Source organism: Hippopotamus amphibius, chromosome 2, assembly GCF_030028045.1.
Source record: "Hippopotamus amphibius kiboko isolate mHipAmp2 chromosome 2, mHipAmp2.hap2, whole genome shotgun sequence".
Classification (NCBI taxonomy): Eukaryota; Metazoa; Chordata; class Mammalia; order Artiodactyla; family Hippopotamidae; genus Hippopotamus; species Hippopotamus amphibius.
This window is the reverse complement of record NC_080187.1, coordinates 236980-254748: the sequence shown is the minus strand read 5'-3', so window position 1 is coordinate 254748 and position 17769 is coordinate 236980. Positions and strand designations below refer to the sequence as shown.

Genomic DNA, 17769 nt, shown 5'->3' with positions numbered 1-17769 from the left:
AGCTGCCGGGGAGTGTGATGGGCCCACTGGGCACAGGTGGGGCAGCGGCAGCCGTCTCGCCTGTGGCCCAGGTACCAGCAGAGCTAAATTCGATGTTCACTGCAGGACTGTTTGAAACAGCAGAAAATGGAAAGCAGCACGAACCTCAGTGAACGTCCACGTAGAACAGACACATAAATTGTCCCCCCAAAGACTAATATTAACATGCATGGTGACCACAAACAGTCCACACGTGGGATGACGGGCACATTGTCGAGGAAAAGCAAGTTGCAGAAGAATACCTACAGCTCGGTTCTGTGTGTATGAAGGTGAAAGCATGTAAAACTATACAGATGTTGTGCAGGGAAACAACAGAGAGCGGGGATCGTGAGCGCAGGATTTGGGACGGTGGGGGCCTCTTTGAGAAGTGGGATCTGGGAGCGGCACAGCGGGGCTCTGCAGAATCTCCCGTGTCTGTTTCCTGGGCTGGTTTGCGGGTGCACAGGAGTTTGTGGTGGTGTTATTCCTTAAGCCTTAGACATATTTTATAATATGCATGTACTCATTGTTTGATTTTAAAAAGTAAATGTGGAGGTGGGGGCCATTAGGGAGTGTGTCAAAAGCAGGGGGTCTGCGGCAGGCTGGAGAGGTGTATGGGGCCCTAATTCAGAAGGGAGGGGCTGCCCGGTGTTTGAACGCTGAGGGGACGCAGATAAGCTGGAGCTACAGGGGTCTGTCTTTTCCTTCACGAAGCCACTCCTGGCCTCATGTACCATTTACCCTTGTTATTTAAAAAATTAAACATGAATTCTATATGAAAACAAAAAAATTCCTCCACGTTTTCCCTCCCCAACGCTCCATATGGGAACCCCACACCTAGCTGGGACTTAGAAGGGGAGGTATATCCCATTTACAATAGCATCAAAAACAATAAAAAAAATTTTGGAATAAATTCAACCCAGGTGAAAGACCTGTACCCTGAAAACTATAAGACATTAATGAAAGAAATTAAAGAAGACATAAATAAATGGAAACACCCCCTCCCCCACCTCCTGTTCATGGGCTGAAAGAGTGAATATTGTCAAAATGTCAACTACACAAAGCTGTCTATAAATTCAATGTAATCCCTATAAAAATTCCAATGGCGTTTTTGGTAGAAGTAGAAAAGACAATCCTAAAATTCATATGGAACTACAAAAGACCTCAAGTAGCTGAAGCAACCTGGAGGGAGAATAAAGCTGGAGGCATCACACTTCCTGATTTCAAGCTATACTACAAAGCTGTAGTAATCAAAACAGGATGGCACTGGCATAAAGGCAGACACAAAGACCAGTGGAACTGAATCAAGGACCCAGAAATAAACCTATGTGTATATGGTCAACTAATATTTGACAAGGAGACTTGAGTACTCAATAGGGAAAAAAAGTTAGTCTCTTCAATAAATGGTGTTGGAAAAACTAGATATTCACATGCAAAAGAGTGGAAATGGGGTCCTATTTTATACCACCCACAAAAATTAACTCGAAATGAATTAAAGATTTAAATGTAAGACCTGAAACCATAAAACTCTTAGAAGACAACATAGGGAAAAGTTCGTTGACACTGGTCTTGGCAAAAATTTTTTGGACGTGACACCAGAAGCATAAGCAACAAAGGCAAAATCAACAAGTGGGACCACATCAAACTAGAAGCTTCTGCACAGCAAAGAAAACCATCGACAAAATGAAAAGGCAGCCTATAGAGTGGCAGAAAATACTTGCAAACCACATATCTGCTTAGGGGTTATCATCTAAAATACATAAGGGACTTATACAACTCAGTAGCAAAGAACAAACAAACAACAAAACCCAAACACCCCCCCCCCCGTAATCCAATTAAAAAATGGACAAAGGACCTGAACATTTTTCCAGAGTTGATATACAGATAGCCAACACGTACACGAAAAGGTGCTCAACATCACCAATCATCAGAGAAATGCAGATCAAAACCACAATGCGATATCACATCTGCTAGAATAGCTATCATCAAAAAGAGAAGAAATAAAAAGTGTTGGTGAGGATGTGGCGAAAAGGGAGTCCTTGTGCCCTGTCGGTGGGAATGTAAATTGGTGCAGCTACTATGGAGAACATACGGAGGTTCCTCAGAAAAGTGAAAACAGGACTACCATGAGACCCAGCAATCTCACGTCTAGGTATTTATCCAAAGGAAATGAAATCAGGATCCCAAAGAGATATCTGCACCCGCATGTTCACTGCACGATCGTTCACAGCAGCCAAGAATGGAAACACCGAAGTGTCCGCTGATGAGTGGACAGAGATGACGTGTGGTGTATATACACTGAAATAGGTTCAGTTGTAAAAAAGAAGGAAATCCTGCCATTCGTGACAACATGGATGAACCTTGAGGGCATTGTGCTAAGTAAGACAGACAAAGAGAATTGCTCTATGATCTCGTGTGTCACGTCTAAAAAAGCTGAACTCAGAGCAGGATGGCGGCTGTCAGGGGCTGGGGGGTGGGGGAATGGGGAGATGGTGACCAAAGGGCACGAACTCGCAGTTATGAGCAAGTTCTGTGGGTCGTATGTGCTGTGTGGGGTGGCCGTAGAATAATACTGTATCCTGTCCTTGAAAGTTAAGAGAGTAGATCTTAAGCCTTCTCACTTGGAAAAAAAAAGGTAACTGTGTGAGGTGATGGATGGTGACTGTGTTAGCTGACCTTACTGTATCATCATTTCACAGTGCGTCCGTGTATCATATCAGCACACTGGGCACCTTCCCCACCAGGTGGGAGAAGGTAACTGCATGCTGCCCACCAGCATGAAGACCCCAGATCAGCCGGAACCAGAAGGTTTATGATGCTAATTCCCAAATCACCGCCTGGTTATCTCACCACCAGCCAATCAGAAGGACAAGCTGATCACGTACCCAAGACCCTCTCCCTTGTCTTGCCTCTAAAACCCCTTCCCTGAAAGCCTTTGGGGAGTTTGGGTCTTTTGAGCGTACAGCTGCCCGTTCTCCTTGCTTGGCCCCATGTTGGATGCCTTGCAAGAAATGCTGCGCTTTCCTTCACCACAGCCTGGTGTCAGTAGATTGACTCTACTGTGTGCAGCCAAGCAGACCCAAGTTTGGTTCAGTAACAGGTCAGCGCCTGGCACAAAGTGGGAAGAGTGGAGAGGGTGGTAGGGGCAGACAGGAAGTATTCACACAGCTTCCAGATTCACGTCTTCAACTGTGACCTCTCCTCTGAGCTTCCCTTGTGGTAATCCAGCTGCCTACTCAGCATCTCCACTTCTGTGTTAAATGCAGAATCCTGTGACCAACAAGCTCATCTCTTGTCTCGGTAAAGAGCATCAGTCAATAGTCGCTCAGGTGAAAACGGAGAGCCTCCACTTTCTCTTTCACGTCTCACAACGGACACGTCCGCCCTCCAGCCGGCTCCACAGCAGGGCCCTGTGCACCATGCCCGGGTCCAAACCACACCACTCCTCTCTGGGCTTCTGTTAGACTCTCCCAACTGGCCTCCCCATTTCTCTCTGTGACAGGCCTACTGGCAGCCTCCCCTGCCACCTTCCCTTCCACTTCCCAGTGAAGGGAGCCCTGAGTTTGTCTGGAGCTGCTGTTTGCTTAGTAGACGATGGCAGTCCTAGTCTTCTTTGCTGTACATTCACTTCCCCATCCTCTTGAAGTCAGGAGTGGTACATGGCCCAGGTCTGCAGTTGAAAGAGAAATTTGCTGGGGAGCCTCTGAGAAACCTTCCCTTTGTTATAAAATGATATTGTATGTTTAGTTTTTAAAATGGATGTCCTTACAGATGGCCAAAAGGTACATGAAGAGATGCTCATTTCTCTAATTATTAGAGAAATGCAAATCAAAACTACAATGAGGTACCACCTCACACAGGTCAGAATGGCCATCATCAAAAAGTTTACAAATAACAAATGCTGGAGAGGGTGTGGAGAAAAGGGAACTCTCCTACACTGTTGGTGGGAATGTAAATTGGTGCAGCCACTTTGGAAAACAGTATGGAGCTTCTGCAAAAAACTGAGAATGGAGTTGCCATATGACCCAGCAATCCCACTCCTGGGCATATACCCAGAGAACACCATCATTCAAAAAGACACATGCACCTCGTCTTCACAGCAGCACTGTTCACAATGGCCAAGACGTGGAAACAACCTAAATGTCCATCAACAGATGAGTGGATAAAGAAGATGTGGCGCATACACACTATGGAATATTACTCAGCCATAAAAAAGAATGAAATAGTGCCATTTGCAGCAACATGGATGGACATAGAGATTATCATACTAAGTCAGTCAGACAAAGACAAGTATCATATAATATCACTTATATGTGGAATCTAAAGTATGACATGGGACTTCCCTGGTGGTGCAGTGGTTAGGAGTCTGCCTGCTGATGCAAGTGACATGGGTTCGATCCCTGGGCCGGGAAGATCCCAGATGCCGCGGAGCAGCTAAGCCTACTGAAGTCTGCGAACCCTAGAGCCTGCATGTCACAACTACTGAGCCCATGTGCTGCAACTACTGAAGCCCGTGTACCTAGAGCCCGTGCTCCGCAACAAGAGAAGCCACTGCAATGAGAAGCCCACGCACCGTAATGAAGAGTAGCCCCCTCTCGCCACAACTAGAGAAAAACCTGCACACAGCAACAAAGACCCAAACACAGCCAATAAAATAAAATAACATAAAATAAGACACAAATGAACTTATCTATGAAACAGAAACAAGCTCACAGACATAGAGAACAGACTTGTGGTTGCCAAGGGAGAGGGGGCTGGGAGAGGGAGGGACTAGGAGTTTGGGATCAGCAGATGCAAACTATTATATATATGTATAAATGAACCGCTTTGCTGTACACCAGAAACTAACACAACATTGTAAATCAACTATACTTCAATAAAATAAATTTTAAAAAATAGATGTCCTTTTTACACTTGCCTGTTCCTTCCTGTCTGAGATGGTGGTATAAAGACATGATGCCTCATGCTATGGCAGCCACCTTGGGCCCTGAGGTGACAGGCATGAGGACAAAAAGTGCACGTGGTGACCACAGGAGGGAAGAGGGATAGGAAGAGTCTGTGTTCCTGAAATGGCGTACTTCATGACTTTTTATTAAATGAGGTTAAAACTGTATTGTACAGTCACTGACACCTGGGAATTGGGTTGCTTACCTCTGAATACATTTTAGGCAATGCACATACTGTACCCTGCAGTCTGCTCCCCACTCAGCAGCCAGAGGGACCCTGTTAGAACAGGAGTCAGATGACAACCTGCCTGCTTAGAACTCCCCTCTGACTTCCCATCCCATGAAAAACAGAAGCCCGAGCCCAGACCTCAGCCTGCACGGCCCTGAGAGTGCCACCCCAGGGTCTCTGCACTCAGGGTCCCGTGTCACTCTGCGACATTCAGGTCCACTCAGGGATCATTTCCTGAAAGTCATCTTCCCCGACTGGGTGGTGGAAAAGCCCGCCCCCCCGCAACCTTGTCTCCTTGTTCTGTTCTCGCAGCGCTGCTACCTGGCGCTGCGGGCGGCGTTGATTTGCTGTCCGTGTGCTGCTGGAGGGGACACTTGGTGCACCTCCTCTGTCGCTGGTTCGGGAAAGGGTCTTCTTTGGACGTTGTGATGCCCGGATGAGCAAGGCACGTGTGACTGGAGCAGGACGGTGCCCGGCCCAAAGGAAGCCCTGTGCGGACATCGCCATTCCCTGCACAGGAGAGTCAGCTGCACGAAGGCAGATCTGGGCGCCCAGCGCCCGGCCTCTAACAGGTGCTCAGTGGAGACGCTGGTTGGCCGGCTGGGCGACTAGCACACAGCAGGCTCTCTTTAGATTTTTATTGAAGGAACGGTGGAAAGCAGGAATCCCTGAATTGAAGTTTGGGAGCTGATTCAGTGTGTGTTGATGGCAAGGTCTAGGGTACGGCTGAGGGCGGAGGGGCCGCAGGACAGGGCTGTGCATCCGGAAAACCCGAGACCAGGGAGCTGGCAGCATCCTGAGTGCCGCTGTGCAGACCCCGGGAGGCCGGCAGGAGAGGGCCCGGAGCCAGCGTCTTCCGGGAAGAGGCCAGGGGTCCGCAGCGAGGGGGAGGGGCGAGGCGACGTGGCCGCTGGGAGGAGTGAGGTGTGGACGGCAGCGGGGGGACCCGGGGGCCTCCGCCGCCCCGCTCTGGGCCACCGCGTCTCGCGGCGGGGGTGCCCCCGGGGGAAGGAGGGGCCCGTCCGCGCCGCCCGGCCCCCCGTCGAGGACTCCCAGCCCCGCCCAGCCCGGCACCTGGCCGGCGGCCGGCCGGGCTCCGGGCGGCAGGCGCGCAGGGCGCGCAGCCCGGGAGGGGCCGGGGGCCGCGGCGCAGCCCTGACGGCCGGCGGCCGGACCCGGCGGGGGGACCGCGCGCGCGGGGCCCGGGCGGGGGCGGCCGGCTGGGGGCGGGGCGGGCGGGGCCCGGGCGGGCGGGGCGGGCGCGGATTGGCCGGGCGCCGCCACGTGACGGGTCCCTTATAGGGCGTGGTGCGCGCGGCGGGCCGGGTGCGGCGGCGGCGGTCGGCCGGGCGAGGTCCGCTGTGGGTCCGGCGGCTCCGCGGCTGCTCCGCGACGAGCGCCAGGCGCGCCCCGCGCCCCCCCCACACCCGCGGGGCCGCCGGGCCGGGGGATGCGCGCAGCGCCCGGGAGCCATGGTCCGCTTCGGGGACGAGATGGGCGGCCGCTACGGGGGCGCCGGCGGCGGGGAGCGGGCCCGGGGCGGCGGGGCCGGCGGGGCGGGCGGCCCGGGCCCCGGGGGGCTGCCGCCGGGCCAGCGGGTCCTCTACAAGCAGTCGATCGCGCAGCGCGCGCGGACCATGGCGCTGTACAACCCCATCCCGGTCAAGCAGAACTGCTTCACCGTCAACCGCTCGCTCTTCGTCTTCAGCGAGGACAACGTCGTCCGCAAATACGCCAAGCGCATCACCGAGTGGCCATATCCTGCCGGGGCCGGGCGGGGGCCGGGGCGGGAGGCGCGCAGGGGCCATCTTCCCCGGGCCCGGAGGAGGGTGCGCCCGGGGAGCTGCTTCGGCTCGGCGAGGAGGGGGCGGGGCGGGCTCCGGGCCCGCGCCGCGTGTGCGTGTGCGTGTTTCTGGGTGTGTGTGTGTGTGTGTGTGTGTGTGTGTGTGTTGGGGGGGGTCGTGGCGGCGGCGGCCGGGCAGCGCGGTGGACGCTGGGCGGAGCCCCGGCCCCTGGGCTCGCCCCTTCGCCCCCGCGGTCCGGGCGCAGCGCGCGGCCCGCCTGGGGGGCGCCCGCGGGCGCGTCGGGGCCCGTAGGTGTGGGCGCCGGGGGCCGAGCCCGTGCGCGCGCCTGGCTGCAGGGGCCCGCGTGTGTGCCGGCGCCGCGGGGACCGAGGCTGCGCGTGCGTGCCTTCGGGGCTGGGTACACGGGTGTGCACGTGCCTGTGGGGTGCGTGCGCCTGCGCGGGGTCCCCGCTCCAGCCGCGCACGGTCGCGGGCGCCGGGCGGGGCCGCGGCGGTGGTGGTGGGGGGTGGGGCGCGCGCGGGGCGCTGTCCGTGGTGCTGACGGCCGCGGGGACGGGCGGAGGGGCCGGCGGCGGCGGCGGAGGCTGAGCGCGGGAGGGCCGGGGCGGGCCCCGGAGACGGCCGGCCCCGGCTGCTGCGCTGCGCTGCGCTGCGCGCTGTCGGCCCCGGCCTCCTCGCCTGTGGCCTTTGGCGTCTGCCGGCCGGTCCTTAACGCGCGCACTCCGTTTGAGTACATGATTCTGGCCACCATCATCGCCAACTGCATCGTGCTGGCGCTGGAGCAGCACCTCCCCGACGGCGACAAGACGCCCATGTCCGAGCGGCTGGTGAGTGCGCCGGCGGCGGGGCCTGAGGGCAGGGCGGTCCGCGGGCAGGTCGCCTGGGCAGCTCCCCCTCCTTCGGTGCTCGGCAAGGGTAGGACCCGGGCGGCTAACACCTCCCTCGAGGGCCGGGAGGAGCGGGGGCGCCAGCTCGGCCCCGGCTGGAGAAGGGTGGCTTGAGAGGGGCCATGTTAGCCGGCAGCTGCGCTGCCCGTTGCCGCCCGCCCCCCACACCTGTCCAGTTCGCACGGACTAAGAAACCGAGAGCTAAAGCTGGGCTGGGGGACCGACATTCACAATGGCCCGGGGTCAGGAACGTCAGGCCCGGCGAGTGGGGTGGGCCCGCTGCCCAGCCTTCCCGGCACGGCTGTGATAGACTTCGGACCCCTGGGCTGCAGCCCTGGGTCTCGGGACTGTCAGCCTCTCTTTCGAGTTCTCTTCCCTGGCTCTGCTTGGAATCCCTTCCCTGTGGGGCCGCTGCTTCCCGTGGGAAACACTCCTTCCCAGGTTTTCTTCTCAAACATCCCAAAACATTGTCTTCACCCACTCCTGCCAGGAGCCCCCCAGACCCCTGTGGTTTCCCGTGCTGAAGCCGCGGGAGCCAGGGCACCAGGTCAGGCCGGGTGGAGGCGCTGAGGCAAGGGGAAGGGTGCTGCTGGAGGAGGCCAGCCCCGTGTACCCTAGCCCTCAGTGTCCCTGCTGCCCTGGCCCTCTTGCTTGGGCTTGGAGTGGGCTCCCAGGGGCCTGAGAGACTGAGCCTCAGGGCAGAGATAAGGAATAGCCCGTGCGGGATCGAGAGGGAGCCTGGGGCCTGGTTGGAGAGCTGCTGGAGGTCCTGAGGTCCTCGAGGAGGAGATGCTCCTGAGGGCACCGGGCATCCAGAGGCTGCTCTCTCGTTTCCACACCCGGCAAGTGGCTGGTTCTGTCCGAGCTGCCTTCCCTAGCTTCAGCGGAGACAAGCGTCGATGACACGGCCTGTTCAGTGCTTGGGGTCGGCCTTGAACTCCAGGCCAAGGGGTGGAGAAGGGGAGACAGAGTAAGGCTGCCCTGGGGGAGCCCTCAGTTGGGTGAGCACACAAGCAGGCAAGGAAGCGACAGCCAGGGTAGTCAGCCAGGAGCCGGGGGTGCGTGGGGCAGTCTCTCTAGGCGTGAGTACAGCCCGGAGGGGTTTCCGTTGTGGAGGTTGGGGGGAGGGGAGGAGTCTGAAGGGCCGCACGTCGGCACAGGCGGAGTGGGGTGTGGTCCCAGTGTGTGACTCTCGTCCAGGTGTGGAGCTGGACTGATAACTTGCGTTCTTTGGGCCCCAGGTTCCTGCTGGTGGGCCTCTTGCCTGCTGCGTGCTTGGTGGCGGAGACCAGAGAAGAGGGTGGACATGAGCGGGAAGGGGTGTTTCAGGCAGGAAGCCTCAAATGCCAGGCCACAGGGCGTGGTCACATCCCTAAGGAGGTCCAGCAGTGGTGGGCCCAGAGGGAAACAGGCCAGGGGGAGGTGGGGGCAGGGAGGCCAGCGTACAAGCAGTCAGGCTCAGGCCTTCCTGCTGGGCAGCAGGCTTGAGTAGGCCAGCTGTGCGTCCAGCTGAGTCCGAGCTCCTGCCTTGCAGGGGAGGGAGGGTTTGCTTTGCGGGGATGGGTGTTGGCACACTTGTAGGGGTTGGGGGCTGCGCTGTCGGGAGAATGGGCAGAATGTGCCCCCCGGAGGCCTGGAGGCTCCTGAGATGGATGGGAGGCCGGACACAGTGGACCTGGAGAGCAGGTGCAGCGTGGCCCCAGGGCTCAGGGCTGGAGGGGCTGCTGCCAGAGGCTGGGAGGGGCTGTGCGGTGCAGGGGCAGCCTGGCCTGGGGGAGCTCCACAGCTCCGTCTCTGGGGACTCCGCTTCCCACCCGCTCATTAACTTGCCGAGTGGCCTTTGGCTGGAGCCCCTATCTTGGTCAAGGGTGGGGCTGGGGGAAGCGCAGTGAGGGAAGGGTTTTGGGAAGGGGCTGGGGGAGGGGGAGGGGGAGGGGGAGGGGGAGGGGACCCGCCCCGGGGCCCTGCCCCGCCCCATCTCCTGGTGCTGGCCCGGAGGTTTCTGTGGGCTCTGTGGGCATCTGCTTGCTGAGGCACAGCTGTTCATCCAGGGTTGGTGGTCGGCAGCCTCTTCTCTCGGGGAGGGGGAACTCTCCAGCTAGACCAGACCAGAAGCCCCCTGGGGGACCAGCCTCATGAGTCAGCATCAGGGCGGCAGGACGGGAGAGCCTGGCCACGGGGGGCGCCAGGCCGAGGGGTCACTGGGTCAGATGGGAGAGCCCTGGAGGCCAGGCTTCTTGGGGCAGGAAGGCACAGGCCTGCGTGCGACCTGGCGGCACCATGGGGGCGCAGCCTGGCCCCCCCTCCCCTGCAGCCCTGGGAGGCTGGCCCCCGGGCCCTGAGGCCTGACCCGTCCCTGGCGGAGCGGCCTCTGGAGGGCAGGTCCTCCTGTAGCTCCCACAGTCCTGAGGGCAGGACCTTCCCGCCGTGCCTTCGTCCACTGCTGTGCCTGTGGTCCGCACTCAGCGTGCTTCCCGTGCTGACCCTCCCCGTGTCCCCGTGGCCCAGCTCCCAGGGTCACCTGCGCAGAGGCTCTGTCTGCCACCCTCCCCAAGTGTGTGACGCCCCTGGTCACTCTCCACACCGTCTGCGTGTCTCCTCCCCGAGTCCACACAGCTCGTCGCCACCGTGCTTGGCACCGGGTGGACCCCGGCCCCTGTCGGTTCTGGGCTCTCCTGCCCCCGTTCGTTGGCTCACACGTCCCTCCCCTGGAATTGCTCTCCTTGGCCCCCAGCTGGATGCCTCGCCCTCCGTGAGGCCCGGCCACGCTCGCTCCCGCAAAGAGGTACACGTTCTGATCATCCAGAAGCGTGTTGAAGGAGTGCGTGGGTCCCGGGCTGTGCTCTAGGGAGTTGGGCTCTTGTCCCCTCGGTGGTTCGAGCCCAGGATCAGGCCCAGATCACCCCTGGGCTGGAATTTGGCTCTGCCTCTGGCAAGCTCCGGCCTAGTTCCTTGGGCTCTCCGTGCCTCGGTTTCCTCTGGGCTGGGCTGGTTGATGGTGTTGGACGCACGTGGGCTGTTGTGACGCGCGTCGCCCCGCGACTGCGGGAAGCCGCCCGTGGTGTTATCCTTGTTCCTGCGTCCTCTGCTGCAGGGCTTCCGGGATGGGAGCCCCTCCCACTGTGAGTGCGTGTCGCTGGCCACGGGGTCAGGGCACCTGCTCTGTTAGGGGAACTTGGCAGAGAGCAGACAGGCTGTGGTGGGAGAGCCGCGTCTGTGGGCGTGGCCGGGGTGGCGGGGGCGAGGGGGTGCCCCGGCGGCGGTGCTGACCTTGCGCTGCGCTCCTCCGCAGGACGACACGGAGCCGTACTTCATCGGCATCTTCTGCTTCGAGGCCGGGATCAAGATCATCGCGCTGGGCTTCGTGCTGCACAAGGGCTCCTACTTGCGCAATGGCTGGAACGTCATGGACTTCGTGGTGGTCCTCACGGGGTGGGTGCCGGGCCCGGGCTGCCCTCTGCGTGGCACATGGTTGGGCAGCCGTGTCCACGTGGGTGGCCCCCGCTTCGTGGTGGTCCTCACCGGGGGGGTGCTGGAGGGACGGGAGTTGTTTCTGCCCGGGGAGTGCCTGGGCCGCGGGGCCGTCGACGGTGCTCTGTCCCTGGTGAAGCTGCTTCCAGAGCCGTGGGTGCTGTGGTCGGGTTGCCAGGGCAGCATCCTGGTTGCCTCTGTCGCCCCGTGATCTGGGGGCACGTTTGTGCGCCCATCTCCTGCCTGAAGGGTTCGCAGACACGTCTTCCTGGAGCCGAGCGTGGGTGAGGCTGTGCCTGTGTGTGGTCACAGTTCCTGGTTCTAGGAAGCTGCTTAATCAGTGTGTTCTGCCGCCCACCTTCCTTCTCAGAGGGACCCTAACAAGTACCAGCTTGTGGTTCCCAGACAACCCGGGAGACCCAGGAAGTCGACTTGGGCTGGGCCGGGCGGGAGAGCGGGTAGAACGCCCCGCTCTTCATCAGGGGGTCCCCAGCCTTCGGGGCCTTACTGGCTCCGTCGCCTGACGGAGGCGGGGCTCAGCTGCCGTCGCTCCGGCTCTGAGCTGGGGTTGGGGGGGAGTGCCTGGGGGTTTGCTCCACAGAACCTGTTCGCACAGCCCAGGCCCCAGAGGCCCCACCTGGGGGGCTGCAGCCGATCTTTCTGGGGGCCTGTGGTCCCAGAGAGGCTCAGAGCCCCACTGTGCCCTGGAGCCCTCCTCCCAAGGGACAGGAGGCGGCGGCCAGGGCTCCGTCGTGTGCTGCACGTGAGGACAAACAGATGCGGCTAAATGGCCTCTGGGCTCCCAGACGAGGCCCTCAGGGTGAGCCCCTCAGCTGCCCTGTGCTGGGGGCCCTGCTCACGTCTGCTCAGGGTGCTGGTAGCTTGGCTCCAGGGGTGCCTGGGGTGTGCCCGGCATCGGCCAGAGTCGAGGTGGCCTCGCCTGCAGGGTGTCTCCCTGGGGAGGACGGAGGGGCGGGTGGGCCTCGTGCCTCAGCTTCCCTCTCGGACTCTGTGCTGCTGGCACCAGCTGTCACTGGCTCTGGTGGGACGGGTGCCACTGAAGTCGGGGATGATAGGCTATCTGGGCAACTTTCGGGTCATTTTTCCTAATGACCGAGAAGGGAAGGGAGCGGGGAGCCTTCTTTTGGGAGCCGCGCGGTTCTGCGGAGCCGCGGACGCTGTCCACACCCGCCTGCTGCCTGTGGTGTGGGTGGCGGTGGGGCCTTTTACAGAGGGCCCTCTGAGGTCCCGCCGGTGTTTCTGCTGGGGGTCTGGTGGTGCGTGTGGCCCCTCGGAGGGTAGGGTGCCCCCCCCCCACAGTCCAGGGGGCACTGTGTGGGCTGTTGAGGAGAGTCACTGGCTGTTTACATCTCTCTCCCGCTGGTTCTGAGCCCCTGAGGATAAGCGCGGCGTCTTATTTTTCAGGGTGTCCCCAGAGCCTAGCTCTGGGCAGGCCCCCAGGAGGGTCAGGAAGCGTCTGCTGAATTAATGGGCTGTTGAAGCTCGGGTGCTCCGGTGCTTGGGCCGCCTGGGAGCTGGGTTGGATGGTGGGACCGCGCCTCTGGGGAAGCTGTCCGTGGTGCTGAGTGTCTGAGCTGCTGGAGCAAGGCGGGGAGGCAGGAGCCCACACCGACCCCTTGCAGGACCCCTGGGTCTTCCAGCAAGCATGTCCTTATTGCAGGTCCAGGCAGCCCAGTCCCCGTGTGAGGGCTGGGAGAGACCTCCGGCGGTGGCTGCTCTCTCCTGCCATTGAGCTCACTCCTGGGCACAAGAGAGAATAGGATGGGTTCACCTTCCCGGGAGCTCCAGCAGGGGGGTCCCAAGGGTCCCAAGACCAGACGTGGAGGTCCTGACCTCGGCCCATCTGTCCCCCCCCCCCCACACCTGCCTCTCCTCGCTCCTGTCTTTTCCTCACATGGCCCCTCTCCCGCCCCGCCCACCCTGTCTCTGCCTCTCCTTCCCTCCCTTCCTGCCTCTGCCTCTCTCCATCCCTCTGTCCCTGTCTTTCTGTCTTGGTCTTTGTCTCTCCATTTCTAACCTTCTCTGCCTCTCTGACCCTTTATTTCTTCTTTGCCTTCTGTCTCTGTGTATTTCCTTCTCGACGTGTCTTTCTCTGTCTTTCTGCTTCTTTCTCTCATTCTTCCTTTGTCTCTTCTCTTTCTGCCTCTCTTGTGTCTCTTGCCAGGTCGCCGAGTCTCTGCTCGCGCTGTGTCTGCAGGAGGGCTGGGAGTTGGCACCGCTGGTTTCCAGGCTCCCTCTCTCTGCACCTTGTCCCCAGGGGTGGCTCTGGGTTGGGAGGGGGCCCCCAGATGGGGAGGGTGGTCGATGTCCCATGGGGGCGCGCAGGCTGCCCAGAGCCACGTGACGGAGCTGCTCTGTTGCTCCTGCTTGCAGCGCTGGGTCCACGTGACCTGTGCGTGTGCACCCGTATGTGCGCACGTGTGTGTGTGCACGTGTGTGTGTGGTGCATGACAGAGGGAGGCCCTGGCCCACTTTGGGGTGAGTGCTCACTCCAGGGAATCCAGGGAAGAACGCTAAGTAACTCTGCCCCTCCTGAGCTGAGGTCCCTGTGGGGAGCCACGCGGGACCTTGTTTCTCGTTACTAAGTTGTTTTTAATTAGGGTTTACTTGCGTGGTGCTCAGAGGGCCGGAGGGCCCTGGCAGGGAGGGGAGGGCTCTGGCCAGGGAGGCCCTGTTGCCTGGTGAGGCCCGCCTTGTCCCCAGAGGCTGGCTGGGCTCCCTGTTGCTTCTGAGGCTGGTGTGTGAGCTGTGGGAGGTGCCGTGGATGGAATCAGGGCCCCACCCTGCCATGGGGACGCCTCTGAACCTCATGCACTCTCCTGTGGACTACGGCTGGGCGCACCCTTGGTGTTGGAGGGGGCACAGCGCCTCGTCCAGGCCGTGAAGCAGCTGAGGGGCTGTCCGGCCTGCTGCTCCCGTCCGCCCTCCTGTCTGTGCATTTCCAGCCCTTGCGTTGCCCTCGCCTGGTGCTGGCCACCCACTCACCATCCCTCAGTCACTCACTTATTCCGATTCAATGAGCCTTTGCCTGGTGCTGAGGACAGAGCAGTGAACAAGACCCCCGCCCAGTGGGCTGCGTTCTCGGGGGACCCGGTCTCCTGGCTCTGCTCTGTGTCCTCTCGGTGCGCAAAGGCTTGGCAAGGGCGGGTCACAGCCCTGTCGCGGTGCCTGGGGCCAGGTGTGCTGTGGAGACCACTGCTTACGGGACAGCACCATGCTTCATTTTCCCATGTGGGAAGGGGGTTAAGGAGAACACGGTGTGGACTGGGGGGCTGCTGCTGGGGGTAGGGTGGTCAGAGAAGGCTCCGTAGTGAGGTGACGTTTGAAGGACGTGAGGGGATGAGCCGTCTAGGTATTTGGGGAGAGGCTGTGGCTGGCGGTGTCAATACCAGGACACAGGTGTGTCCGTGGCCTTTAGAGCCTGAGACCAGACAGCGTCCCCGGGGAGTGGGGAGCGTGGATGAGAAGCTGCCCATGACTGAGCCTCGGGACGCCTGCGCTGGTTCGTTGGGACTGGGGTGGGTGGGGACGGGGTTTGGGGGAGGAGGAACGTGCCCCTCTCCGGCGGTGGCTGAGCTGAGCAAGGCGGCGGGCACCCTGCACGTCCCGCGGGAACCGGAGGGTCCGTGGTGAACGCCTGGGGCAGCTCTTCCACCTCTGAGGGAGTTTCACAGCGAAGCTGGTAGAGAACCGGGCAGTGGCGGGGGGGAGGGTTGGAGCAGGGGGGCTTTATTAGGTGGGGGCTGCAGCCTGTGTGCTGACGGGCTCGGTCCCAGAGGCAGGGACCGAGGGCGATGCAGCCAGGGCTGGCGGGATGTCCTGGGTGGACGAGGGAGCTGGGACCCAGGGTCCCGGAGTCCATGCTCGTCTCTGATAGCGGGAAGCTGGAGGATGAGCTGTGCGCGTGCTGGGCTGTTGGGGGAGAAAGAACGGCTGGGCAGGACGGTCTGCGTTTCCACTGAACCCAGAAGCAGGCCTGTCAGCTGCAGCGTGGAGTGGGAAGCAGGGGTGTGAGACGGGGCGAGGGGGAGAGAGGGAGTGCAGGGCTCCCTTCTCCAGCACCCGGCCTCTCGCCTTCTCCCCGACGCCCCCTCTAGTCACCTTCCGTCCTCCGCCCGTTGACCATCTGGCTGGCTGTCCACCCACTCGTTCACGTGGAAGGTCTCTGTCAGATGCTCCGCTTGCTGGGGACGTGGCAGTGGACGTGGAGGCCGCACCTCCTGGGGACGCAGACAGCGAGCAGCTCTCGCCATGTGGGGGGTGAAGCAGGAGACCAGGGCGGGGCGGGGGGGGAGTTCCCCTTCACGGGGGGGTCAGGGAAGCTCCCTTAGAGGGACCTCGAGCAGAGGAGCAGGCTGGAGACATGGTGGGCATCCTGGCCCTGGGAGGGGGCTGAGGGCGAGGAGGTAGGGGGGCCGCGGGGGCTGCCAGGGGCTCTGGGTGCAGGGCTGGTCCTGGGTGGGGAGCTGACTGTAGGGAGCGGGACCCCAGGGAGGCATGGGGCTTGGCCTGGGGCGGAGCTGCAGGAAGCACGGGTCTGCTTGAGGGTCCTCAGGAGACCCCGCTGGCACCCCCGAGCGTGACACCCGCGTCCCCAGCCTCTCTGTGACCGGAGTGTCGCCATGTCACCACCTCCACCCTCCCCACCCCCTTGGAAGCCCCCAGCCCACCCCTTGGTGCTGAGGGATTGATTGCAGCTGGGAGTTAGGGCAGGGCAGGATCCCCTCAGACCCCGGGGACTGCTTCGTGCTGGCAGGGAGCCCCAGAATCCCGAGGCCCTGGGTGTCCCCGCCCCCGTCAGAGCCCCAGCCTGGAGTTTTCCTCGGGGACCGCAGGGACACGTGTCCCAGCTCAGGCAGGTGGCTCCCCAAGGGGACGTTTCCAACCACAGCCTCTCATTTTACTCCACATTAAACTGGGCTTTCTTTCCAGGACTGTAATTAGAGCTCAGGGTCCTCCCTCCCTGGCCGGGCCTCCTGTGGGAAGCGGGGGGCCTGTGCGCTGCCGTTGCTCAGGGAGGGACGTCTGCACTGGGCGTGGACACAGGTCTGCTTCCCTGTGGGGGCCTGGCCGAGGCTGGTGACAGGGTGCGGGAGGGCGCTCCTGGGAGGCCAGGCCGCAGAGGACACCACCCTGGCTGAGGAGGCACCCAGCAGGTTTGGGCCCAGCTGAGCAGTGACCCTGTGTCCACGTGTGGGAGCCAGAGATGCCGTGCCTCGCCACGGGTGACCCTGTGTCCAGGTTTGAGGTGACGAGAGACGTCATGTCCGAGTGCCCAGCGGCGCTGGGTTTGGACGTGGGCTGACCTTGGCTCGTGCCCCGCGGGCTCTAGAGTGCACATTTAGAGCCAGAGCCGCCCCGTGAGGGCTCTCCCTCCATCCTGTGACTGTGGTCCTGCAGGCGCGCTGTCTGATGCCCGGTCAGTGGGGGATTTGCTGGACTTTCTCTCCATCCCCATCTGAGGCGGGGACGTCCCCACTGTCACGCTTCCCTCTGGGCAGCATCCCTGAGGCGTCCCTGATGGTTCAGAACAGACCTGGCCTAGGGGCCTTGCAGGCCTCCTGTGCCGAGTGTGGACGGGACTGAGTTGGGTGGTGCCTCCCTCCTGACAGTGGCCTGGGGACAGGCCCGGAGCCCCTTGCTGGACCGTGTGACCCCCGAGGCAGGTGGGTCGGGTGGGATCTTGCCCTCCTTCTCACACTCGCCGGCGGGTGTTTGCGGAGGAGCAGCTCACTCCTCTGCCTGTCTCTCTCCCCCCGTCCTCCTCTGCTTTAGGATCCCTTACACTTTCCTGGGCGGTGTGGGGAGCCAGAGCCAGGCCCCGCCCAGGCACCATCTGCCGGCAGGACAGCGGGCGCAGGCTGGCGGCCTCAGCCCTGGAGCTCAGCCGCGCCCTGGGTGCTGGGCCCCCTGAGGCCGCCACAGCGTGGCGTCTTCTGGGTGCCGAGCCTGGAGCGCTTCTGCAGAGGGGGCCCGGGGCCACTGCTCCTCTGTCCGTCACCCTGTGCCTGGTGCCCCTGCAGAGGCCACAGCAGGTCAGGTTCGTGCCAGGCAGGGCGGGAGTGTGCGCGGGTGCGGTGGGTGCACCGGCAGCTGTTCGGGCGGGTGGGGCAGCTGGCCTTGGGCTCTGCCTTCCTGCTCAGCTCCAGGGGCTCCCCTCACCCCCATCTCACACGGGTGAGCCCAGAGCTGCACATCCACACGGAGGTGAGAATGGTCGCTCATGTCCTCTTGTGTCACTAGGCCTGGAGCCAACGCCAGTCCTGGCCTCGGGACAGGGTGGGGGAGCAGGTCCTGCTCGGGCTCAGCACTTGGCGGGGCCGTTGGCGGGGGCAGGCCGGGCCTCCTCTCCAGCGGTGCCCCCGCGCCCGCCTGCAGCCCGCCTGCAGTCC

At 61.4% G+C, this 17769-nt stretch overlaps 1 protein-coding gene across 2 annotated transcripts in view; it reads left to right on the top strand.

The window, feature by feature from the left end:
• Positions 1-6665: 6665 nt before the first annotated feature.
• Positions 6666-17769, top strand: part of CACNA1B (calcium voltage-gated channel subunit alpha1 B) — a 201545-nt gene continuing 190441 nt past the window's right edge. For both annotated transcript variants that reach the window (XM_057721006.1, XM_057721007.1), the window contains exons 1-3: positions 6666-6949; positions 7720-7825; positions 11178-11317. In XM_057721006.1, coding sequence (XP_057576989.1) covers positions 6666-6949; positions 7720-7825; positions 11178-11317 — 530 coding nt within the window. The remainder of the gene's footprint in view (positions 6950-7719; positions 7826-11177; positions 11318-17769) is intronic.